Here is a 27363-nt window from a genome sequence, read left to right on the forward strand (position 1 = left end):
GCAGTATTATAGTAGTTATATTCTTGTACATAGGGGCAGTATTATAGTAGTTATATTCTTGCACATAAGGGGCAGTATTATAGGAGTTACATTCTTATACATAGGGGCAGTATTATAGTAGTTATATTCTTGTACATAGAAGGCAGTATTATAGTAGTTATATTCTTGCACATAGAGGGCAGTATTATAGTAGTTATATTCTTGCACATAGAGGGCAGTATTATAGTAGTTATATTCTTGTACATAGGGGCAGTATTAGAGTAGTTATATTCTTGCACATAGGGGCAGTATTATAGTAGTTATATTCTTGTACATAGGAGGCAGTATTATAGTAGTTATATTCTTGTACATAGGGGGCAGTATTATAGTAGTTATATTCTTGTACATAGGGGACAGTATTATAGTAGTTATATTCTTGTACATAGGGGGCAGTATTATAGTAGTTATATTCTTGTACATAGGAGCAGTATTATAGTAGTTATATTCTTGTACATAGGAGCAGTATTATAGTAGTTATATTCTTGTACATAGGGGGCAGTATTATAGTAGTTATATTCTTGTAAATAGGAGCAGTATTATAGTAGTTATATTCTTGTACATAGGGGGCAGTATTATAGTAGTTATATTCTTGTACATAGGAGGCAGTATTACAGTAGTTATATTCTTGTACATAGGAGGAAGTATTATAGTAGTTATATTCTTGTACATAGGGGGCAGTATTATAGTAGTTATATTCTTGTACATAGGAGGCAGTATTACAGTAGTTATATTCTTGTACATAGGAGGCAGTATTACAGTAGTTATATTCTTGTACATAGGAGGCAGTATTATAGTAGTTATATTCTTGTACATAGGGGGAAGTATTAAAGTAATTATTTTGTTGTACATAAGGAGGAAGTATTATAGTAGTTATTTTGTTGTACATAGGGGGCAGTATTATAGTAGTTATTTTGTTGTACATAGGGGGCATTATTATAGTAGTTTTGTTCTTGTACATGGAGGGCAGTATTATAGTAGTTATTTTCTTTTACATAGGGGGCAGTATTACAGTAGTTATATTCTTGTACATAGGAGCAGTATTATAGTAGTTATATTCTTGTATATAGGGGCAGTATTATAGTAGTTATATTCTTGTACATAGGGCGGGTATTATAGTAGTTATATTCCTGTACATAGGGGGCAGTATTATAGTAGTTATATTCTTGTACATAGGGGACAGTATTATAGTAGTTCTATTCTTGTACATAGGGGCAGTATTATAGTAGTTATATTCTTTTATATAGATGGCAGTATTATAGTAGTTCTATTCTTGTACATAGGAGGCAGTATTATAGTAGTTCTATTCTTGTACATAGGAGGCAGTATTATAGTAGTTCTATTCTTGTACATAGGAGGCAGTATTATAGCAGTTATATTCTTATACATAGAGGGCAGTATTATAGTAGTTATATTCTTTTACATAGGGGGCAGTATTATAGTAGTTATATTCTTGTACATAGGGGGGCAGTATTATAGTAGTTATATTCTTGTACATAGGGGGGCAGTACTATAGTAGTTATATTCTTGTACATAGGGGGCAGTATTATAGTAGTTATATTCATGTACATAGGGGGGCAGTATTACAGTAGTTATATTCTTGTACATAGGGGGGCAGTATTATAGTAGTTATATTCTTGTACATAGGGGGGCAGTATTATAGTAGTTATATTCTTGTACATAGGGGGGCAGTATTATAGTAGTTATATTCTTGTACACAGGGCGCAGTATTTTAGTAGTTATATTCTTGTACATAGGGCGCAGTATTTTAGTAGTTATATTCTTGCACATAGGGGGCAGTATTATAGTAGTTATATTCTTGTACATAGGGGGCAGTATTATAGTAGTTATATTCTTGTACATAGGGGGCAGTATTATAGTAGTTATATTCTTGTACATAGGGGGAACTATTATAGTAGTTATATTCTTGTACATAGGGCGCATTATTTTAGTAGTTATATTCTTGTACACAGGGCGCAGTATTTTAGTAGTTATATTCTTGCACATAGGGGGCAGTATTATAGTAGTTATATTCTTGTACATAGGGGGCAGTATTATAGTAGTTATATTCTTGTACATAGGGGGCAGTATTATAGTAGTTATATTCTTGTACATAGGGCGCAGTATTTTAGTAGTTATATTCTTGTACACAGGGCGCAGTATTTTAGTAGTTATATTCTTGCACATAGGGGGCAGTATTATAGTAGTTATATTCTTGCACATAGGGGGCAGTATTATAGTAGTTATATTCTTGTACATAGGGGGCAGTATTATAGTAGTTATATTCTTGTACATAGGGGGCAGTATTATAGTAGTTATATTCTTGTACATAGGGGGCAGTATTATAGTAGTTATATTCTTGTACATAGGAGCAGTATTATAGTAGTTATATTCTTGTACATAGGGGCAGTATTATAGTAGTTATATTCTTGTACATAGGGGGCAGTATTATAGTAGTTATATTCTTGTACATAGAGAGCAGTATTATAGTAGTTATATTCTTGTACATAGGAGCAGTATTATAGTAGTTATATTGTTGTACATAGGAGCAGTATTATAGTAGTTATATTGTTGTACATAGAGAGCAGTATTATAGTAGTTATATTCTTGTACATAGGAGCAGTATTATAGTAGTTATATTGTTGTACATAGGAGCAGTATTATAGTAGTTATATTGTTGTACATAGGGGGCAGTATTATAGTAGTTATTTTGTTTTACATAGGGGGCAGTATTATAGTAGTTATATTCTTGTACATAGGGGGCAGTATTATAGTAGTTATATTGTTGTACATAGGAGCAGTATTGTAGTAGTTATATTGTTGTACATAGGAGCAGTATTATAGTAGTTATATTGTTGTACATAGGGGGCAGTATTATAGTAGTTATTTTGTTTTACATAGGGGGCAGTATTATAGTAGTTATATTCTTGTACATAGGGGGGAGTATTATAGTAGTTATTTTGTTTTACATAGGGGGCAGTATTATAGTAGTTATATTCTTGTACATAGGGGGCAGTATTATAGTAGTTATTTTGTTGTACATAGGGGACCAGTTTTATAGTATTTCAGATTGTTTATTCTAAAAACTGATAATACCAGCAGATTGTAAAAAGATTATTTAAGGTTTTACGATTTTCACCAATGACATCTGCGTTAGGATTATAAATACCTAGTGGGTCATGAGGAGTGCCTTTAAAAATGATTCGATATGTAGTTAGAAAGAGGGCGCCCTCTGCAGGCAGGATGTGGGGTCCTCCAAGAATCCCTCCAGTGGCTTCTTCCCTTCCATCAGGGTCCAGTAAGACTCGGAGAGCTTCACATACAAACTCTTCTCCGGGCAGCAAGGCTGGTCTCAGGATTTTAGGCTGCATTAGTAAGAAATGAACACAATGATGATAGAGTTGAAGTATTTCATGATTTAGACATCTGGAATGTTGATTAGCAATAAATGATAAAGTCCAGGGTTTAGGTGGGGTAATTGCAGCCTAATAGCAAATGACTCCTCTGGGGTCTGCTAGCAGGAATGTGTCAGATCCTTGTGGGGTCATCACGCACAGACATAAATCACTGTATTCGGTTTGTCGCCAGTGAACACGCATGTCTGACCCATGGAGAAACTTCAGGACACAAACATATCTGTACGATCCCCAAGGAAAGTCAGTGCTAAAAGGTGAGATGGAAATTTTCTAAGACTGGTGTAGACTCTATGCTACAATTTTTCCATATTGCGTGGACCATATACTGATACTCCCTAGAAAGCCAAAAGTCATGATGAAGACTTTGGAGAACGCTAGCGAACAAAGCCGGAATATACCAGCCGATATTCTGATCAGAGAACATAAAAAGGTCTCACTTTATAGCATCTGAAATGTCATTCCACCGATCCCAGGTTAGGAAGCTCAAAGGGGTGTTTAAGAACTAAAGCCATTTTTACATGGGCTGTCAGTCTTTTGGATGACTGCACGAGCGCCGACGTCACCACTAAGGTCGTCAGCGCTCGTGCAGAGCATTCAAACAGAAACATTTGCTGCTGGTTTTCATCAGTCTTCTCGTCGGCTTCTCGCTCAGCGCTTCACCTCCCATGGCAAGCGCTGAGAGGGGGAGAGTTTACGACTAGCCACCAAGCCAGCAAGGTTTTTTTTAACTAATTGAAAAGTCAGCTTACACAACCGCTAATAACAAGTGAGCCATTTTTTTCGCATTTACACTGAACAATTATCACTCAAGTTAGTTCATTTAAACAAACGTTGAGCAATAATCGTTACGTGTAAATGGGCCTTAAGATATTAATGATCTATTCTCAGGATAGGACATCAATATCAGATCGTGGGGGGCTGCTACTTGGGACTACGGACGGTCAGCTGTTTGAAGTGGCTGCGGCTACATAACTGCATACCAGACACAGTGTTGTATGTTGTATAGCAACTCAATCGTGTGCACTTAAAGGGGTTGTCCAGTTTTAAACGATTATTGGTCTATCCTTAGGGTAGGCCATAAATAATAGATGGGTTGCGATCCGCTGCCCAGAACCCCCCCTGGTCAGGTGTATGATGGGCTAGTAAGACAGTTCCGTTCCTTCTGCAGTGGCCAGGCCTGGTAATACATGCATTCATTCCAGTGGGAGCTTGGCCTGCAATGCCAAGCCTGCAAATGGAGTGAGAACAGAGCTGTCTGCTCTCTCCAGAAATCAGCTGAGTGCAAGAGGGCAGCAGCCCAGAGAAAAGCTTATTGGCTTTCCTGGACAGCAGACCCCCACGATCAAATATTAATTGTCTATCTCAAAGATAGGCCATCACTAGTTTGAAACTAGACAACCTCTTTAAATGACACTGAGCCGCCTCCAGGCCATGTGATCGATGAATGTGACATCACAGGAATGAGAATAGTTAAAGGTGCAAGGCTTCTTCTAATAGCTGATGGGCAGGGCTGCCAAGCAGTGGATCCTAGCCAATTGGATATTGATGACTTAAGGCCTGTTTAGACCCAACAATTCACGCTCAAAAATCACTCAAAGCCGTGTTTGAGCGAGAATTGTTGGGTATAACTGCACGGACATCATGCAGCTTTCGTTAACGAGTCGTTCATTGTTGTCTTTCAGCAAGCTGAAAGAGAACGATGAGCCTTATCAGTGCTGCGCACTGAGTTCTCAGCAGGATACCGCTGATACTATTGTTTCAGCTGGTATCACGTTCGGAGAACACAGCTGGAGTATGCAGAAGACAGCGCTCCAACTGTGTTTTGCATACCCCGCTTGGAGTGCTCAGCTAAATACCAGCTGAGCGCTCCGTAAATACAGCAGGAGTATGCAGAAGACAGACAGCTGCAGCTGTGTTCTGCATACCTCGCTCTGAGCGCTCAGCTGGATAACAACTGGGCGCTCCGAGAAGACAACAGCTGTATACAGAAGACAAGCAGCCCCGCTTGTCTTCTGTGACCCTGCTCGGAGCGCTTAGCTGTATACCAGCTGAGCGCTCTGAGAAGACAATAGCTGTATGCAGAAGATAGCGGTCCCGTTTGTCTTCTGCATACAGCCTGAGCCTTCATTTACACACTTATGCAAAGTGAACACTCAAAACTGTCACTCAAATTGCCATTTGGGCGACTTTTGAGCGATAATCGTTGTGTCTAAATGGGCCATTATCCTGAGTCATCAACATCTTAGTGAAAGAAAATCCCGTTACCTTTTGTGTAATGACTCAATCTGCAAATTACTATTATACACTCTTTGTAAAAAAAAAAAAAAAAAAAATCAAGCCTTTAGAAGTTGTCGTTTTGCTGCAAAGTTCAGCATGCACCTATACCTCAGGCAGATATGTAAACGATTAGGGTTGTAGCGCGATTACATGAACGGTCTTACCAACCGAGGCCCTAAAAGCATACAAGTTTGCATAATCTAGAGGCTCAGTTACAGCAAATGTGGTGCGATATGCACCTCCATGCCCACCCGTATCACATCTTGTATCCAAGCTAGAGGCGGCACAATAGGGTACTAGAGCCTCCATGCCAACCTGTATCACATCTTGTATCCAAGCTAGAGGCGGCACAATAGGGTACTAGAGCCTCCATGCCAACCTGTATCACATCTTGTATCCAAGCTAGAGGCAGCCCAATAGGGTACTAGAGCCTCCATGCCTGCAGGTATCATATTTTGTATCCAAGCTAGAGGGGTACAAGAGGGTACCAGAACCTCTATGCCACCCGTATCACATCTTGTATCCAAACTACAGGTGGTGCAACAGAGTACTAGAGCCTTCATGCCCATCTGTATCACATTTTGCTCTGATATGGTAATCACTTACTTATATCAACATGAAAGTTCCACTCCATAACAACAACTTCTCGGGGAGGGATTGTTTCTGACAACGAGTGTACATTGTAACAAACTATCAGGACAGGAGAGAGATTTGTGCCGCTGACACGTTTCTCTCACAGGGGATTGTCTAGACTGGATACAAATGTATCAAATCCTCAGTGGAGAGAAGGTTCAGGTCAGGACAGGCTCTCAGTGTCTACATATAAATAAGAACGCTTCTATTCACTGACAGATTAAAGAGATCTTGAAAAATGTAGAGGAATGTAAATAGAAAGCTGTAAACCATTTGCTTATTCAGGGATTATTAACATAATCGTGGATGAGACCTTTATTATAGTAGAATTATGGAACGTTCCAGTGGAAACCCGTCTGCGGCTGGAGGCCGGTGAACCTGCGTGCTATGAGCCGCATTGCAATTCAGTGAGGAATTAAATCACAGTAAAAAACGCACAATGGATGTTATAATCTACAGCGCATCATTATCCCGTGTGGGATTTATCTGGATCACAGGAATGCTGTATACATTACTGCACCCATATGCATCGGAGGAATGTCAGCTGATTTTGTCAGGACTTTTTGCAAAGAATCCGCTACTGCATCCCGAACCTGTAAACATGGCCTTAAAGGGTTTCCCAGAACTTTTACTATTAATGACGTATCCCCAACATAGGTCATCAATAGTTGATTATTAGGAATCCTAAGAGGCAGACCTTAGCTATTCACCCAGCCCGCTGATTGCTGTAGTATGGATAAAGCTGGAAGCAGACAGCACTGTCTGCACTGTAATGGCACAGATTGGTATTGCAGGCACAGCTCTCATTAAATTCAGCGGGAACTGTGCCTGTAGTACCAACTTGGGCCATTGCAATACAGACAGTGCTGTCAGCTTCCAGCTCTACCAATACAGACAGTGGGCTCGGCGAACAGCCCATTTTAAAAGATCCCAAACAGCAGACCCCTGTGGATGAACTACTGATGACCTCAGTAAACGTCTCAGGGAACCCCTTTCATAGTATTGTTTCATACAACATAAAACTCCTAGGCCCCCCACCATCTTCCACATAGAGCTAGTGCAATTGGTTAAGTAAACACACCCCTGTAAAGAAGCCTTGCTGCAGGCTATCACTACTTCTATGCCCTCTCTAAGTCCTTAATTCCTACAGACATTGAGGCGCTTTCACACCGGCCGGCTTCACAGGTTTTTAAAGCCAAGGTCCGGAGTGGCTACTAAATGAGGGGAAATTAACAGGAAAGATTATACTTCTCTTTTACATCCACTACTAGTTTTGGCATCCAACTGTCACATGTCAAAGCAGTCGGGAGGGTGCGTTCACACCGAGCAGAAATGCTGCAGATCCGCAGCATATTTTAGCCTCTTTTTACATGACCAAGTACCAATACTTAATGGGAACCTGCCACGTCCCCACAGCACTAAGTTATAGTGGCGTTAGGGGGGTGAGAGGGAGTCAATTTTCGAAGAGGACACCGCTAGATCCTAAGAGCAGGCGAGTATAAAAAAAATACATCCCCTGACTCCCTATCTTATCCGCTAATAGCACCATTTATGGCGCTGTGGTGCCATGACAGCTTCTCTGTAAAAAACTGCCACTCACTGCCTGCACCCGGAACGGCTACTCAGCGCTGCTATCCCCGTTGCTCAGGTGATGTGGAAGTGGGGTGCCTGTCACTGGGGAAAAAATGGCGGCACTCAGCAGCGGGTCCTGATGTAGGCAGTGAGTGGCGATTCGTTAAGTATCTATACTTGCCCCTGTTAAGGCCTAGCTGTAGATGATAGGCTGAAATCAGCTGCGGATCCACGGCTCAATCAGAGTCAGAATCTGCACCAGTGGCGTGGATTTTCCCGTGGTTTTTGATGTGGAAATGCTGCAGATTTTGTAGGTGGCTAAATGACAAGAAGAAATTAGAGCGGCGGTGTAAGGATGGAGTCTTCTGTGCACCACTCACCTTTTTGATTGGAGGTAGTCGTCTACTTTCCCGATGTACAGCCTCCAGTGTTTCTATGTGCATAGCGACAATACCTACAGGAGACACAAAATAGTTCTGTAAAACTTATTCCATTGCTATCACAGGATAAGACTAAGCTCAGGGAAACAGATCATGGAAAAACATGAGACAATCAGAGGAATCATGAAGACAAGAGCACCATTTATATGGAGGCCAGATGACAAATGTAATGGGTTGTGCCAAGGTAGAAAGTTATCCTTATCCACAGGATGCAGAGAATATTGACAATCTCATGGAGGCGCAGAATCCAACATGAAAGTAACTTTTTATTTGGGAACTGGGGTCCTCTTTGCAATTGACACAATACCAACAGCTGAGAATATCGAACCGGTTTACACGGAGATGCAGATTTCAAACTAAAGGATAACTTTTTGATCAGTGGAGTCCAACTGTGAGGGACCGGAAAGATGGCGAGAACCGGTGGCGGGTGCAATAGAATGGTGATAGCAGAGCGCTGGAATTCAGGTATCTTCAGTGCCCACACTGAAACAAATGGAAAAGAGGTGCACACGCTCAACTGCCAAGCCACTCATGCAGGGACCTTTGGGACCTCTGTTTTGGGGATCGCTGAGAGCCCCTGAGGTTGGACCCCACTGTCCAGGAAGTTATGGATAGGGAAAAACGTCAAATGTTGCGCAATCCCTTTAAGGGGTTCTCTAGCTGTATGCATATAAACATATCATTGCATAGTGAAAAGTTCTGCAACTTTCTAATATTGTGTTCTACTTTGTGTTCCAGTTCCTCACCATTGTTAAGACCTCTACTTGCTGTCAGCAAAAGGGCCCTTTTACATTGAATAATTATAGATTCTCGCTGGGTTGTGGGAATCTGAACGATAATCGTCTGCCGGCAACAGAGGGAAGAACGAAAGTTTGTTTGCTTGGTGTTTATTGTTCAGTTTCTGCAGTCACAAAAAATCCGGCGATCGGCCGGTATAAACAGCAGTCACTCATCTATGAACAACGGCCTGTTCACTGGAGGGGAGGCTGGAAGCAAACTATGGCCCGCTCCGCTCCAATCACTGAGCGACCATCCTTCCTGCGTGAAACCCCCAGGACGAATATCATTGGGATGATGGTCAGGTGCTTTAGTGCCCGACAATTCCCCCATGTAAAAGGACCCTTATATACCGACCTACTACTTCTCACAGCTGAAGAAATGGTACAATTCCATCCAGTCTAATCAAACCTCTGGACTCCAGGCTGACAAGTGTCCTCTGCATAGATCCAATGTAACAATCAATCAGGACCGCAAAGACATTTGTACCATTGATGTGCTTACCTTACAGAGTATTGCCTAGACAGGATACAGTTGTAACAAACCCTCAGCTGTGAGAAGTATTTGATCAGAACATGCTTTCAGTCTCTGGGTATAAATAATAATGTATAAAGTCACTGATGAAGAAGTAGAACAAAGTTGCAGAAAGTTCCATACCATTCACTGACATAAAGCCTGAACGCCCCTTTAATGACGGCCCGGCTATTTTAACTCTGTGAGCTGGCCCGTTCCAGACAGCCATACCTGGGATCATGCAGTGCAGGCTCTTGATGTGCTCCTGGGTCACTCCGCTCTCTGTACACACTTTGTCAATAAACCTGGTGATGAATCGGACCACAGAATTGGCAATATCGTTCTCAGAGTCTTCAAAGCCGCTCTCCGTGTCATAACTCTCAGCAACACTCCCGGCGATGCTGGGGAGACACGGGTACACTGATAAATGGGGAGGACTCACAGGCATTACGCTCAGGAATACAGCAGAATAGTGAGTGCAGCTCTGGAGTATAATACAGGATGGAACTCAGGGTCAGTACAGGATAAGTAATGTATGTACACAATGACTCCACCGGCAGAATAGTGAGTGCAGCTCTGGGGTATAATACAGGATGCAACTCAGGATCAGTACAGGATAAGTAATGTATGTACACAGTGACTGCACCAGCAGAATAGTGAGTGCAGCTCTGGAGTATAATACAGGATGCAACTCAGGATCAGTACAGGATAAGTAATGTATGTACACAGTGACTCCACCAGCAGAATAGTGAGTGCAGCTCTGGAGGATAATACAGGATGCAACTCAGGATCAGTACAGGATAAGTAATGTATGTACACAGTGACTCCACCAGCAGAATAGTGAGTGCAGCTCTGGAGGATAATACAGGATGTAACTCAGGATCAGTACAGGATAAGTAATGTATGTACACAGTGACTCCACCAGCAGAATAGTGAGTGCAGCTCTGGAGTATAATACAGGATGCAACTCAGGATCAGTACAGGATAAGTAATGTATGTACATAGTGACTCCACCAGCAGAATAGTGAGTGCAGCTCTGGAGTATAATACAGGATGTAACTCAGGAGTAGTACAGGATAAGTAATGTATGTACACAATGACTCCACTGGCAGAATAGTGAGTGCAGCTCTGGAGTATAATACAGGATGTAATTTAGGATTAGTACAGGATAAGTAATGTATGTACACAGTGACTCCACCAGCAGAATAGTGAGTGCAGCTCTGGAGTATAATACAGGATGTAACTCAGGATCAGTACAGGATAAGTAATGTATGTACACAGTGACTCCAGCAGCAGAATAGTGAGTGCAGCTCTGGAGTATAATACAGGATATAACTCAGGATCAGTACAGGATAAGTAATGTATGTACACAGGGACTCCACCAGCAGAATAGTGAGTGCAGCTCTGGGGTATAATACAGGATGTAACTCAGGATCAGTACAGGATAAGTAATGTATGTACACAGTGACTCCACCAGCAGAATAGTGAGTGCAGCTCTGGAAGATAATACAGGATGTAACTCAGGATCAGTACAGGATAAGTAATGTATGTACACAGTGACTCTGCCAACAGAATAGTGAGTGCAGCTCTGGGGTATAATACAGGATGTAACTCAGGAGCAGTACAGGATAAGTAATGTATGTACACAGTGACTCCACCAGCAGAATAGTGAGTGCAGCTCTGGGGTATAATACAGGATGTAACTCAGGATCAGTACAGGATAAGTAATGTATGTACACAGTGACTCCACCAGCAGAATAGTGAGTGCAGCTCTGGAGTATAATACAGGATGTAACTCAGGAGCAGTACAGGATAAGTAATGTATGTATACAGTGACTCAACTAGCAGAATAGTGAGCACAGCTCTGCGGTATAATACAGGATGTGACTCAGGATCAGTAATGTACGTGTTTAACAGACGCCAAATTAAAGTTTCTTTCACACTGCGGTGGTGCTATATGCAAATCATGTAAGCGCAGCATGTTGCCAGCAGTGCACACCAAGCCAGCTAGTGTACAGTACATGTTATGTGCACAGTGGTGTGTACTATATGCACACTCTTTCTTTATAAGACTATAAAATATGATATATATAAAATATTACTAATTATTATAAAATGTAGTTTGGCCAGCGGAGATGATGATTGAGACTTGAACAATTTTTGGATTTAGGGGGGAGGGGGGTATACTGTCTCCCGGCTGGTTGTCTCCATTACCTCTCTTGTGAGACGTACTCACATTTCTGTTGTAATAGATTACAAACTATTTCCCTTGTAAGAAAACCAAGCAAGGTTTAATATGATAACATCGTGATGTGGTGAGGACAACTGGACTGTTTTGCAAGAGTCTTGATCGCTCTTAAAAAGCCAAAAATTCCATCGCTGCTATCGGGGAAATTCATCATTTGTGATTTATTTGGACAATCTGATGTAAAACACGCTGACTGCTTGTAAGGGCTGCATATTTTAGACTGATGGTCCAAGACGGCAGCACGTCTCTCGTGGAAACGACCGGACCAAGCGGCTTCGAATGTTGTAGGAATGGAGGCGAGTCATGGTCAAGGAATGATCTACGACAACACAAACAATGAGCTCAGAGCACTCAAGACAACACAAAAGTGATTGTTTATGGTGTTGTGATCAGACCCTTAATCTAAGTGGCGACATGGAGACAAGCGGAACATTCCACTGGAGGTAAACACAGTCTTACTTGTGGGGGTCCGCCGTTTAACCCCTCAGGGGTTGGACTGGTTTGCAAACTTACAATCCAAGTCTTGCACACATGGCTCCAGTAAAAACCGAATATGGAGGAGCCATTGTATTCTGTGGATGTGTCAGGCTGCTCACACTCAGTGGTGCCAGGGGCATGAAGAACAGGGAAAGCGGGCAGTGAAGCATCACTAGTGTGAGACGTTGGCATTTTATAGACGGGTTAAACTAGTGGGTACGAAGAGCTCTTAGAATAGGTGCTTGGTAGGCCTATATATTTGGCCTGGCATTGAACTGAAAAGGACATTGCTGGGTCCTCCTCACAATGTTCCAACCAACTGTCCTTTTCAGCTGGATACAAGGCACAGTATACAGGAAAAGTGTGTTACCGATGACCAAGTTATGTTTCTACGAAATGCTTGTTGTGTTTCTTCTACTCTGACATTCACGAGAACCAGAGGAAGGAATCAGAATAGACTCTTCAGCTGCAAACCCCATGATAGCGGTGCGGTGGCTCGGCCATGGTCGTGCAGATGGGTCACTCTTTAGCTTGACTTGTGTGCTGTGCTCTCAGGGTGGTTTATTTACGCTTTGAAGGACTTTACAATGCGTTGTGTTGTGTTAATATAAGAGAGCAGCAGCTTCTTAATGGGTGAAGACAGAACGATGTTCTGTGCCGTGATACCACAAGCAAGGTCCCATCTGTACCTGTTGGTGACAATGCTGTTACTGCCGCTCTCCCAGTCGCCGGTGGCCGATGTCCGCAGCAGTTTGTTCTTGCTGGTGTCTAGTGGAACCAGAAGATAAACCATAAGATTGGCAAAATGTATGGCTTGGCTGAACACGGTGCTCTCCTCGCTCTGGACCAGCTCCTGCTGTTCCTGCTTGCTGCGCGATGGCCACAGACGTAGCTGTTCGGCTGCCAGGTCCATGACTGTGTTCTCCTGCTCCGAGCTGTCCACACCGTTCTCCTAGAGAGATGCAAAATATACTCATCAGCATATCTACCAAGGTCTATATACAAACATATGTCCATATACATGAGTGCCAGTCACAGGAAATTCACAGCTCTTCCAACAAGCATTTAAATTCGGGATACCACTGCAAGCCCCTGGGCCAAGCTGCTTTCTCCTATAGTGTCAGCAATATTTTAGATATTACATTGTACTGTCTGCTCACCCCATAACCTTTATACAGCTGTTTGCTGGGCTGCTCTAGTACTGCCTGGACTTGCTATGTTGCCAGAAACAGCTCTGTTGTCACTACAGTGGCCTGGGTTGGTATTGCAGGCAAACCTCTTATTAAATTCCCACAGCTGATCAATGTCAGGGATCCTCTGTGGTGGACCCCTAACAATCCACTACTGATTGCCTAACCTGAAAATAGATGATCAAAACTGTAAAGCTTTAAGTATTGTGGAAAGTAACTGCATCTGCCCTTCCCCAAACATGTAACCTTACATATGCGGCTCACTCTCAAGACTATGTGCAGTAAGACTCGCGCTGGAGCGGTACCTTCGGCGCAGACGATGTTCCTTGGCTTCCATCTTTCACATTCAAGTAGAGAGACCGCACTTGGTTCTGGACGTCGTTGTAGAAGGTTGTCTCCCAGAACTGCTGGTTGGTCCATGTGGTGTGATCCTGGATACAGGTGTAAGCGAACTGGCTGACACCTGCAGACAATTTCTGTAAGAACAAATCATGACTACAATTTAAAACATGAAGATTTTAAACAACATGATGAGCAGAATGCAAATGGGGAGATGGAACAATGCCTCGACAGCACCACCTACTGGAAGGCAGCCGTAGAGGTATTGCTCCAATCTGCCATTTGCATATTTCCCAGAGGAGCATGGGTGGTCTTATAAGTCTCCGCACACCTTCTAGCTGCTCTCCCTAAGGAAAAAGGATACTCCTCCCAAGCAATGAGCAGAATGTAATAACGTTTTACAATGGGGGAATTAAATTGTTTCTAGCTCCATCCCTTCATGAAATGTTAAAGCGATCCTCCGGTCCTGGGACAAAACTCTGTTCTGGGACCGGGAAAGGGGGGGAGCAGGAGATATACTAACTGCGGTGGTTGTTCTCTGCCGTCCCTTTGATCGCCCAGTTGCAGGTCCTGTTTTTGCCCATCCAAGATGGCTGATGCAATCTTTAGACTAGCTCATCTCCACAGTGCATTGGTAGTGTTCGACTACTGCTACACTATACCAACTCTGATTGGTGTGAGCTGCCCATGTGATCAGCACTGTCGAATCAGAGAGCAGTGCACAGTGTGCATTAGGTAGCAGCTGCAGGAAGAAAACTTCCATCCTATCCTAAGGCTAACTTCATACGGGCGAGTGCTATGTCAGGCCATGGATCACGGACCAATATTGCGCTCGCCCTAATACAACAGAGCTGTGGGGTAAAGCACAAACCCCTGAAGACATAGGGGGCAGATTTCACACTACCCCAGCCTCTAACAGAGTGCAGCTCAGCTGGAGTCAGCGGTCATCACTGCACCGTGACACTAAGGATGGGTCAGGAAAGGTATCGGTCCTCCTTAGGGAGAGCAGCTAGAAGGTGCGAGGAGACTTATAAGGTCATCCATGCTCCTCTGGGAAATCTATGCAAATGGTAAGATGGAACAATGGCTCTACAGCGCCACCTATTGGAAGGAAGCATTCCTGCAAGTCAGTGTCAGACCTTCTTATAAAGCTTGTTAAAAACTTGCTGCCTTCCAATAAGTGGCACTGTAGAGGCATTCTTCCATCTTTCTATAATGAAAACAAAGATCTGGTACCGTGTTAGCCAGTAGAGCAAAATGTGATTGTTCTCAGTAAGAGAAACGACGTAATCTTGTAGATATGATACCTTTTAATGGCTAACAAAAATACATGATGTAATAATAGCGAGCTTTCGTACCAACGCAGGGTACTTCTTCAGGCTAATGGATTGGATCTGAAGAGGCATGGATATTCATACACACTTATAACATACATACTTATGGCAAGGCACAGATATGGATGTGATTGGTTCGCACTTAAAAGGAATTCTGCAACAGCAAACAAACTTTTTTTTGTCTAGGCACTGATAGCGGAGTGAAAGTTTTATGGTCCCTAAATTACTGTTGGAGGGGGGGAAGTCAGCAGGCTTGACTTTCTACAAGAGATACACAAACATTTTTAGCTAAGCACTGATAAGGGAGTGAAAGTTTATGGTCTCTGAATTACTGTTGATGGGGGTCTTATCTGTGCAATCAAGTCTCACACTTCCCATTCACGCATAAATCCTGGGGAATAATTTAACCCAGTATTCAGCGTGTCAAAGGTTGTTATCAATTTATATTCCCAAATTCTTCTGTGGTTTTGTGACTTGAAACCACCCTTCAATATCAAGACTCTCATATCTCCTATGTCATGTCCATGGTTAGAGAAGTGCTCGGCCACAGGTAACTCTCTTTTTCTGTGTTCAATTGTATGGCGATGAGATCTCATCCTGGCTTTCAGTTTCTGTCCTGTTTCTCCAACATAAAGACCCCCAACAGGACATTTACTGCACATGATCAGGTACACAACATTGGACGAGGAACACGTAAATGTCCCTGGGATCTTATAGTCCTGCTGTGTGTTGGGGATCCGTATCCTGTCCGTAGTCAGTATATGTGAGCAGGTCTTACAGCTCCTTACATTACAGGGATAAGTTCCTTTTTGTGTGTCAGAGGGTAATGCACTCCCGATTATAAAGTTCCTCAAGTTAGGAGGCTGCCTGTAACACAGAAGTGGAGGGTCCGGGAATATGGTTTTCAGACGGTCATCCTTGTGCAGGGTGTGGTGGAGTTTTCTTGCGGTTTTCCTTAGTATCTCTAGTTGCGGATTGTAGGTCACTACTAGAGACACACGATTGTTTCTTTCCTTCTCCTTGTATTGGAGTAGTTGACTTCTGGGTATCCTGGTGGCTCTGGTGATTTGGTCATCAATTGAGGTGGGATGGTAGCCCTGATTCATAAATGTTCTTTTAAGATGGTACAAATGTTCCTCTCTGTCTGTTGGGTTGGAGCAGATCCGGTTGTATCTGATGGCCTTGCTGTAGACAATGGGCTTTTTGACGTGTTTAGGATGGAAACTGTCCCATCTGAGGTATGAAGGCCAATCAATCGGTTTTCTGTATAGGGATGTCTGTATTGAGTTGTTTGAAATTTTTATGGTGGTGTCCAAAAAGTTGATTTCTGTATGCGAGTAGCTTAATGTCAGTTTTTATGGTGGGGTGGAATGCATTGAATCTTTCATGGTATTTTATTAGTTCTTGTTCGGTGTTGGTCCAGATGATTATGATGTCATCAATGTAGCGGAAGTAGGCCAATGGTTTGCTGGGGCAAGAGGCCAGAAAGTCACTCTCCAGTTTTGCCATAAAAAGGTTGGCATATTGCGGTGCCATTTTACTGCCCATGGCAGTCCCTGTGAGTTGCAGGAATTTCTCTTTGCCAAAGGAGAAATAATTGTGTGTGAGAATGAATCTTGTGAGTTGCAGCACTGCATCAGAGGCGACCCCATTGGCCTCAAGGTGCGCCTGGCAGGCAGTCAGTCCATCCTCGTGTGGGATGTTGGAATATAAGGATTCCACATCCATAGTGGCCAGGATGGTGCCATTGGGGAGGGGACCTACGGTTGACAGTTTGTTCAGTAGGTCCGTGGTGTCTTGCAGGTAGCTGGTTGTGTTTCTCACCAGTGGTTTGAGGATGCCTTCCACCCATCCTGAGATTCCTTCAGTGAGGGTTCCCACACCTGAGATAATCGGCCTTCCTGGGTTGCCAGCTTTGTGTAGTTTTGGAAGCATGTAGAATGTTCCCACCTTGGGGTCCTCCGGTATCAAGTCCAGAAGTTTTGTGGAGCCCCCAGACAGACTTCTAATGACCCTTCTCAATTCCCTCACATATTTCTGAGTCGGGTCTTGATTCAGTTTGGTGTAGTATCTGGTGTCCGTCAGCTGTCTGTTTGCTTCCTTTTTGTAGTCCGATGTGTTCATGAGGACTATAGCACCACCCTTATCTGCAGGCTTAATGGTGATTTCCTTGTTGCTCTTAAGAGCATGGATGGCCCTTCTTTCCTGCATATTGATATTAAATGTTTCACTTCCATGCTTGTCCAGTATAGTGGATTGCACCGCATGCCTAAAGGTGTCTATGTATTTGTCCAAAGTGCGATTCCGGCCAGGAGGGGGTGTCCAATCAGATTTCTTTTTGGCCCCAAGTTTATCCTGTGTTTGTGTGCTTGAAAGGCCTGTGTCCTCTTTATCATGAAAGAATTCTTTCAGTCTAAGTCTTCTGAAATATTCCTCCATGTCACTACAAAGTTCTGTTTTGTCAAGTGTTTTAGTGGGACAGAATGAAAGTCCCCTGAAGAGGACACTGAGCTCCACATTACTGGGGTTGTGAGATGACAGATTGATAACACAGCTGACTTTACCTTTGTCCGTGTCCCGTTGGGGGTTCTGTTCCCTCCTGCCAGACTCGGGGTGCTCCTGATCCGTGTTTGGGTATAGGCCTGCTCTGAGTCGAAGTCTCTGGAGTTTCTTTTCCTTGTTCTGAATAAGGCAGCATCGTAGTGTTGTATAAAAGTGTTGCATTTCCAGGTTCACGTCGTCTGTAAGTGTATTTCTTAAAGTTTGTATGTCCATAAAGGCCTTATTCTTGTTGCTGTAGAAGACATGGATAAGGTGATTCCGCAGTCTCTCAGAAGTCCTGTAGCAAAGACGTTGTGCATAACGAGTGTTGTAAGTGTGCAGAGTTGGGTTCTTTAGGCAGAGTCCTTTGGGAATTAGATGTTCCTTCTTGCATCTGGTTAGAAAGAAAATGTCGCTGTCCAGTTGTGCCAACTTCTTCAGAAGATGTTTCAGTTCCATTTTTGTACGGTACATTCTGGTATCCTCCATTAGGTATAATGAAAACAAAGATCTGGTACCGTGTTAGCCAGTAGAGCAAAATGTGATTGTTCTCAGTAAGAGAAACGACGTAATCTTGTAGATATGATACCTTTTAATGGCTAACAAAAATACATGATGTTATAATAGCGAGCTTTCGTACCAACGCAGGGTACTTCTTCAGGCTTATGGATTGGATCTGAAGAGGCATGCATATTTATACACTGACTACGGACAGGATACGGATCCCCAACACACAGCAGGACTATAAGATCCCAGGGACATTTACGTGTTCCTCGTCCAATGTTGTGTACCTGATCATGTGCAGTAAATGTACTGTTGGGGGTCTTTATGTTGGGGAAACAGGACAGAAACTGAAAGCCAGGATGAGATCCCATCGCCACACGATTGAACACAGAAAAGGGGAATTACCTGTGGCCGAGCACTTCTCTAACCACGGACATGACATAGGAGATATGAGAGTTTTGATATTGAAGGGTGGTTTCAAGTCACAAAACCACAGAAGAATTTGGGAATATAAATTGATAACAACCTTTGACACGCTGAATACTGGGTTAAACTATTCCCCAGGATTTATGCGTGAATAGGAAGTGTGAGACATTTATTATACAGATAAGACCCCCATCAACAGTAATTCAGGGACCATAAACTTTCACTCCCTAATCAGTGCTTAGCTAAAAATGTTTGTGTATCTCTTGTAGAAAGTCAAGCCTGATGACCTCCCCCCCTCCAACAGTAATTTAGGGACCATAAAACTTTCACTCCGCTATCAGTGCCTAGACAAAAAAAAGTTTGTTTGCTGTTACAGAATTCCTTTTAAGTGCGAACCAATCACATCCATATCTGTGCCTTGTCATAAGTATGTATGTTATAAGTGTGTATGAATATCCATGCCTCTTCAGATCCAATCCATTAGCCGGAAGAAGTACCCTGCGTTGGTACGAAAGCTCGCCATTATTACATCATGTCTTTTTGTTAGCCATTAAAAGGTATCATATCTACAAGATTACGTCGTTTCTCTTACTGAGAACAATCACATTTTCCATCTTTCTATTCACTGGGTGTCAGTCTGGATTTATTGCCCTTGACCAGACATTCATTTTATACATCAGTGGATTAGAGGGAGGTCAGGGGAAAGACACTCTGTGCTCATGTAACAGCAGCGAATAGGGCATTAATAAGTGTGTACTGTAGCTAGTAGAGGGGGCACTGATGCCCCCCATCTATCACCCTGATGGGGTATATGGACAGGGAATGTCTGCAGATGAGATGAACTTTAGTCAGTGCAAATATCAAATGAGCCGGAGGACACTCAGACCCTGCAGGATTTATGGACGGCAGTCACAACACGTCTGCCGCTTTATGCCGCTTGCAGACGCCCGAGGACTGGGACTGTGGAGCGGTGGACCGTGGCTCCATTGAGGATGGTGATAACGGTGCCCATTTCCTAATGACAGAGCAGGGGTGTTTTGTGCATCTCACATCGTCTCCATCAGCTTCTGCTTTTACTCTAGAAAATAAGGAGATTTGCTTACGGTCCTCTAGATGGCGCTCCAGGCGGCAGAACAGAACAGCCTCCTGCACTGGTGCTCCTTAGTTTCTACTCACAAGCTTCACATATATGGGGCTCACTAACACGGTCTACAGGCGGTACTAGCAGGACTGTTTTCAGGTGTTTTTTTATTGCTCTTGGCTTTGTTTTTTATGAAGCCCCCATATTACCATGCTTCAAAACCATAAAGCCCCCCCTGCAAATCACAGCGCCTGCGACACGTTATGTTATTGTCTTATAGTAATAATGGGCGATACTTGAAGAATCGCACAAAAATAGGTCGCGCAGCGATTTGTCAGACTATCGGACCGAGAAAAATTGCTTGCGAGAATTAACCCTTTCAAAAGAATACGTTCCATCTCATGTGAGTTCTGTCCGTCTCAGAATCAGACAGAGCGGATACAGGAAAAACACCCGGGTGAATACAGGCTTAGCCAGAAAATGCGCCAGTTTATCACATTGGCGCTGCTGAATGAGAGAGTTATTGGACAGTCCAGTAGAAGGGTGGAGCCCCTTCTAGTAGGCTTAGGGTGTACCAAAAATTCTGCCAACATTTTGGAACAATTTATTACAATTTAGGCCACGCCCCCTTTGCAGGACATGAAGGGGGGTGGGGGGGGTTAAAAGGTTCAGAAGTGTCCATGCCACACAGTAAGGTGGCGCACAGCGTATTTAACCCATTTTCTGGCACAATTTGTTCCTGAAAACTGCTACATTTTCAATAGTAAGTACGCCCCTCTATGGGCTCCAGGGCAGGTGTATATAATAGAGGGGGCTCTGCTGCTCCAGACCCCCTACCACATGAGCTAATAAACCACAGATCGGCTACTGATGACCTACCTTGAGGTTAGTTAGTCAACAGTTCAGACCAGAACAATCCCTTTAAGAAAGGTACTTTTGCGGTCACTTAAAGCCAACCACCAGTTTTGGAACAGAGGGGGAGGGGGTATATTACCTGCAGTTCCTCCTCTCTGCCACCCCGCCGATGCGCTGGTTGATGGCCCTGATTTCGACTATCTAAGATGCCTACAGCAATTTTCTGACTACCTAATGCACACTGCTCTGTGATTGGCCAGTGCTGATCATGTGAGCAGCTCTGGACAATCAGAGAACAGATATAGTAACATTACCAATGCATTGTGGGGACCTGGAACCAGCTGACTGGAGGGACGGCAGAGAAGAGCAGCTGCAGGTATTACACCCCTGCGGTCCTGGGACAGCCTTTTGTCCCGCAACCAGACGGTCGCTTTAAGGGATCTAGAAGATGCTTTATACTAAATAGCACCCCTAAAATATCTAACGGGAGCCCAAAGGAAATGCGCCGTAGATATCTATGGGAATATGGCGACCCTGACCTCACTTATCACTGTAGGCGCTGCTGATCTTGGGAAGTCGCGTCATCTTTTGAGAACTGCAGGCTCATGTGATCACTTCTCAGCCAATCAGAGGTGGTAACTGAGTTGAGAGTAGACCTTGTGCTTCCTTTTGGCCCCCTGTCCTGCACTCTGAAGACCCCTTTAGAAGCTGTGATGGAGCTCTAGGAGTCTGATTACCATCTCCAGTCCCTCTTGTGCAGCGCTTGGCTCCCGTACAGGAGGGTTGTGAGCCTTCTGCACATACATCACCCTCAACGGCCGGCCAGGTTAGGCATTACGGTTAAGGTTGGGTCAAGGTGAGTTGTTGTATAACAGAAGTGTGAGAAGCGCTGGAGCTTGTTATGGACCTCAGAGCCCTCCAGGAGTGGAGGACGGGATGAATGCAGCATAAATACGTGCAGAGGAAATGCCCTTGTGGAGACGGGGTTCACATGGCACAGACACCCCCATTATTAGTAAGGGGACTAGTTATATGTGCGATTTGTCTATTCATGGCCAATATCGCCCATTATTTCCTATGGGAGGCAAAAATCACATTGACTTGCAGGCACGTGGGACTGCGGGGAGATTTTAACCTTTTAAGTACTGTAGCAACTTGCATGTACAAAAAATGGGTTTTTCTAGAAAAAAAAAATGTATCACACTTGCAGAAAATCCGCAAGCTTGTCCGTGTAAATACAGCGTTTATACAGACTATTTTCATATGCGATATCTGATAAAAAAATATGGTCTGATATCGCACATGTAAAAGGACCAAGAGATTGAAATGCAGCTGCAAGTTGGTACCGATTACATAGGACTGCACCCTTAAAACTTATTTACATGGGTGAAAAAAAATAAAAAAAAGTTGTGTGTGTTTGCGTTCCGCACAGACCGCACGCGGGTCCAATGGGATTTCCTCTCAGGCTGATAGCTCACTAATTATTTACTATGGGCAAGTTAAAAATCGCATCACACTTGCATGAAACTCGCATGCACCCCTTTAATCCCTGTCACAGTCGGGGGGCCTTGGATACTTGGGTGTTGGTGTCAGGATTTGGTCGCGGGGAGACGCCCACATCTGCCCTTTTCGCACCAATTGCAGTGACAGGTGACGACCTTTGTGCCACTAATTTTGCACAAACTTTGTAATTAACTTTGCATTTGGCAGAGCTGCTAAACGTGCTAAAGATACAAGGATTAGTACAATGGGATAAACATTCCGCATTGTTTGTGGATTATCCCGCCGTGAGATCTCTGCCCCAAATTCAGGTGAACGCAGGAAGAGTAAGGTGCCAGAGACACCGGTTGTTCAAAGTGTTGGGGTATAGGGGGCGCCCTACTTATATAATATATGAATATAGATTATAGATTAATTCTGGTGCAGTTTTATCCTCTAGGGGGCGCTGACTGTATTCATGCCTATTAATTGCAATTGAATATGGTAAAGCGCCACCTAGAGGATGAAGCAGCCAGTTATTTTTTGCATTACACCAGATTCATGACCAGGACTAAACCAGCACTTGCTTCCTCCTGTGGGGCCACAGATAGAATGATTTTCTTAGAAGGGGTTTAATAAAAGTAAAGCTGCAACTCCTAACTTTTGAACAATGAAAACAGGGAAAGCGAAAAAAGGAATACTTTTTGCAGCACAGGTAGCGGCAATTTTTCTTTCACATTAGGTCACATCCCTTTACAAGTCAAGGCAGACCTCCCTCATGTGCTTCTCAGTGACCCTCTCACAATAATAGTGCCCCTCAGGAACCCCATCATGGTAATTGTGCCCTTCGGTGACCCCTTCGCAGTCATGGCCCCCCCCCCCCTCGGCGACTCCTTCGCAGTCATGCCCCCCCCCCCCCTCGGCGACTCCTTCGCAGTCATGGCCCCCCCTCCCCCTCGGCGACTCCTTCGCAGTCATGCCCCCCTCGGCGACTCCTTCGCAGTCATGCCCCCCCCCCCCCCCCTCGGCGACTCCTTCGCAGTCATGCCCCCCTCGGCGACTCTTTCGCAGTCATGGCCCCCCCCCCCCTCGGCGACTCCTTCGCAGTCATGGCCCCCCCGTCGGCGACTCCTTCGCAGTCATGGCCCCCCCGTCGGCGACTCCTTCGCAGTCATGGCCCCCCCGTCGGCGACTCCTTCGCAGTCATGGCCCCCCCGTCGGCGACTCCTTCGCAGTCATGGCCCCCCCGTCGGCGACTCCTTCGCAGTCATGGCCCCCCCGTCGGCGACTCCTTCGCAGTCATGGCCCCCCCGTCGGCGACTCCTTCGCAGTCATGGCCCCCCCGTCGGCGACTCCTTCGCAGTCATGGCCCCCCCGTCGGCGACTCCTTCGCAGTCATGGCCCCCCCGTCGGCGACTCCTTCGCAGTCATGGCCCCCCCGTCGGCGACTCCTTCGCAGTCATGGCCCCCCCGTCGGCGACTCCTTCGCAGTCATGGCCCCCCCGTCGGCGACTCCTTCGCAGTCATGGCCCCCCCTCGGCGACTCCTTCGCAGTCATGGCCCCCCTTCGGCGACTCCTTCGCAGTCATGGCCCCCCCTCGGCGACTCCTTCGCAGTCATGGCCCCCCCTCGGCGACTCCTTCGCAGTCATGGCCCCCCCTCGGCGACTCCTTCGCAGTCATGGCCCCCCCTCGGCGACTCCTTCGCAGTCATGGCCCCCCCTCGGCGACTCCTTCGCAGTCATGGCCCCCCCTCGGCGACTCCTTCGCAGTCATGGCTCCCCCTCGGCGACTCCTTCGCAGTCATGGCCCCCCCTCGGCGACTCCTTCGCAGTCATGGCCCCCCCTCGGCGACTCCTTCGCAGTCATGGCCCCCCCTCGGCGACTCCTTCGCAGTCATGGCCCCCCCTCGGCGACTCCTTCACAGTAATGGCCCTACTCGGTGACTCCTTCGGAATAATAGCCCTCCTCAGTGACTCCTTTGCAGTAATAACCCCCCCCCCCCCCCGTGACTCCTTCGCAGAAATGGCCCCCCTCTGTGACTCCTTCGCAGTAATGGCCCCCTCAGTGTCCCTCTCACAGTAATAGAGCCCCACATTCACATGCATTAGAGCCATTGGTCTGAGAAACTCAGCCCGATATCGCGTCTGCCAGCGTGCATTTTCCCCGCCGATGTTATACGTTTATAAAAGAATGGTAATTGTTTCCCATTGATTTCAATTGACTTTGCACCCGCATGCCGGTAACATGCAACGTCTCTTAAGGTCCCATTGAAAATAATGGGCGAGGCGTTCTGCAGGAACCCACTAAAGATAGAATTGGCTGAGATTTTTTTCATTGCACTAATGCCGAGAGGAAAAGAATCCGAATATAAAGGAATGGATTTCATATTCTCGTGTGTTTTGTGCGCATTGTAGAAACCGCGCGCGAGAATATCGAAACCACTGACTGGCCACAGCAATCACCTGCTAGACGTCACATGAATGTAACACCCAGAAGTAAGTGGGGCACCTAAGTGGTAGAGACTGGAGCCATGGGGGGCGGGGGGGATTGGTTGGTAATTTGATTCCATTTCTGGCTGCCCGCTGGGACTGCAGAGTCATTAATAAGTAGTAGTCAGTAAATAGCGCGGCTCCTCGGTCGCACTGGTCAGATCAGCCTATAGTGACTAGCGCTCGTTCCGTACACGGCACACTGCTGGAGTCTTTATATGAAGCCACAAATTTCAATCCAACCTTCACTAGAAAACAATAAGATTATTTAAGGAGAGAAACGATAATAGGAAACATTCCTCTCCCCAATAACGCCAAGTCCGTGTCTGGTTTCAATGAGAATTCCAGCGATTTCAGATCCCGGCAGAACTTGACATTTTTGCATGTGGAACTCTAATGGAATGAATGATATTTTGGTTCCAAAATACCCCAATATGTTTTCCTTTTTAGTCTTCGCAGGCCGCATGGGAATATCAGGGCTAATACAGAATTCACAGGGTTGCCACCTAGTGGCAGATGTCAGAAGAGCAGCTCCTGTAACAAACATGACACCTTCAGAATCTGCGGGGTGAGAACCCCAGATATAGATCACAGCACAATGGCCAATCTCCAGACTCCCCCCACGAGGTGTAACCTATAATTCTTCTGTCCTTCATGTGATGGAAACAGCTCTGCGTGTACCGGTTCCTGCTGGGCTTATATACTGACCGCCCCTTTATTAGCCCCCCATCTGGTAGCGTTGGAGTCCTTTGGCCTTCAGAACTGCAGTAATTTATCATGGTGTACATCTTACTAGGTGATGAAATCATTCTGCCGGAATATCGGCCCCTGCAGACAGGAAGCTTCTTGTAGTTGCTGCAGATTAGATGGCGGTGCTGACATGTTCTGACCACCTGACAGGAAGGGGTCAGCGATTCATGCTGCTTGTGCCAAATTCTGACCTCCCATCAGCACGGGGCAACAGACATCTGGATCCATCTGACCAGGAGATGTTTCTCCGCTGCTCAGTTGTACAAGTTTTGCGCTCTTTTGCCCGCTGGAGTCTCTTCTTTCTGTTTCTCTTATACACAATGGCGCTAGAACTGATCGTCGACTGTTATATCCTCCGTGCTAGGGATCTGCGAGTAATGCGTTCAGACATGTTAGTTGGAGCTCCAGCGTTGTATTCGCCTTACTGTGCAGTGCCTGTTCATCATCATAATGGTTGCTGACATCCTCCTTTGACCCCTTTCAGTGTCTTGTTGTTTCTTTCCACAGGACCGCCTTTCGCTGGATGTTTTCCCCCATCACACTATTCTCGGGATCGTCCTTTTGAGAAACATTAAAGGGGTTGTCCCACTTGTAGTAATTTTGCTGCAGGAAGCAGACAGCTCCCTACATTGCTACAGGCTGGCACTCAGCCTGCAATACCAACCCTGGCCACTCCACAATGTACGGAGTTGTCTGCTTCCTGTAGCAAAACAGTTAAAAGCGGGACAATCCCTTTACTGGGCTCTGTGTACAATGCTGCAGACTATGTTGGTGCTACATGCATAGTAAAGTTAGTAATTACTTCTAATGTGTCCTTTTAATGCAGGATTTACAGCTAGAGATCACCCGAACTGTCCCTTTAAGGCGGTGGCAGTCCTGTGCCCCTCATCCTGCTGTGTCATCCTGTGACAGTGCGGAGCAGCTGCCTCTGCTGGGGGGATTGTTCTCTTGTATCCTCTAGTCGGTAGTGATAAATCATGGCGCTGCGCACATTCCGGAGGCCTGAAGAATGTGGCGTCCTCTTCCAGGCGCTGTCCTCATGTCCCCAGGCATGGCTCTGCTCCCGCTCGCCTGTTTAGTTACAGTGCATTTTTCGGTTGGGGCTTTTTGTTCTGGGGATCGTGTGTGTTTATGATTATTTTGCACTAAATAATAGCTGAAGGGGATTAACCCCTTAGTGACGGGCCTATTTTTTTTTTCTTTAAGGACCAAGCAATTTTCTACATCCCATTGCAAAAGCCATAACTCACCGGCATCGCCGCCGTATGAGGGTTCGTTACTTTTGTGGGACGAGTTGTATATTTTAATGGCACCACAATGTGTGGAATTTGCTGTGGAGAGTCCGGAGCCGATCCGCAGCGCAAAATCGTTGGTAGTGATAGGATTAAGGCTCACGGGCGGAATGGATTCCGCATACGGGAAGCCCGCAGCTGATTCTGGGTGTGAGGGTGGCCGGCGACCCTGTGGACCTGGGTTTTCTGCAATGCGTATGACCGCAGCCCATACACAATGTTAATTATGGTCGGACGGGCCTCTATTGACTTTAATGGAAGCTGTCCGTGCGGAGTACGCAGCACAATAAGGCATGCTGCAATTTTTCTTCTGCTGGCAGAATACGCAATTCATATCCGTGAGTGTGAATGAAAAGGCGAAAGTTCATGCTTTTTAATGCCTGCATTTTGCCGCGGATCCTTGACGAGGGCGGCGATCGCAGATTCCACAATTGGTATCCGCCCGTGTGAGCCCGGTTTAATAATGCACTATACATACTCATGTGATTAGCGCCGGCCAATAACATAGCCGTGCACAGTGTAATTTGAAAATGCTGGTGGCCACCTTGGCTGCCTAAAAGTGGCACCAGGAATCGGAGAAACAAAATGATAGTTGGTACCTTTACCAATTTGGGCGCAAAAGTCTGTCCTGAGACTGGATGGTAAAGTAAGGTAAAGTCCCCTGGTACAAGCACCGAGTCGTGACCGACTCC

The 27363-nt window shown here is 45.2% G+C and overlaps 1 protein-coding gene across 4 annotated transcripts in view; it reads right to left on the reverse strand.

The window, feature by feature from the left end:
• The window catches only part of SBF2 (SET binding factor 2), a 300830-nt gene that overhangs the window by 59178 nt on the left and 214289 nt on the right, over positions 1-27363 (reverse strand). For all 4 annotated transcript variants that reach the window (XM_066583539.1, XM_066583538.1, XM_066583537.1 and 1 more), the window contains exons 18-22: positions 13885-14055; positions 13079-13341; positions 9896-10065; positions 8315-8388; positions 3206-3401 (exon numbers count right to left, since the gene is read on the reverse strand). In XM_066583539.1, coding sequence (XP_066439636.1) covers positions 3206-3401; positions 8315-8388; positions 9896-10065; positions 13079-13341; positions 13885-14055 — 874 coding nt within the window. The remainder of the gene's footprint in view (positions 1-3205; positions 3402-8314; positions 8389-9895; positions 10066-13078; positions 13342-13884; positions 14056-27363) is intronic.

The sequence above is a fragment of the Eleutherodactylus coqui genome, chromosome 11 (assembly GCF_035609145.1).
Source record: "Eleutherodactylus coqui strain aEleCoq1 chromosome 11, aEleCoq1.hap1, whole genome shotgun sequence".
Taxonomy (NCBI): Eukaryota; Metazoa; Chordata; class Amphibia; order Anura; family Eleutherodactylidae; genus Eleutherodactylus; species Eleutherodactylus coqui.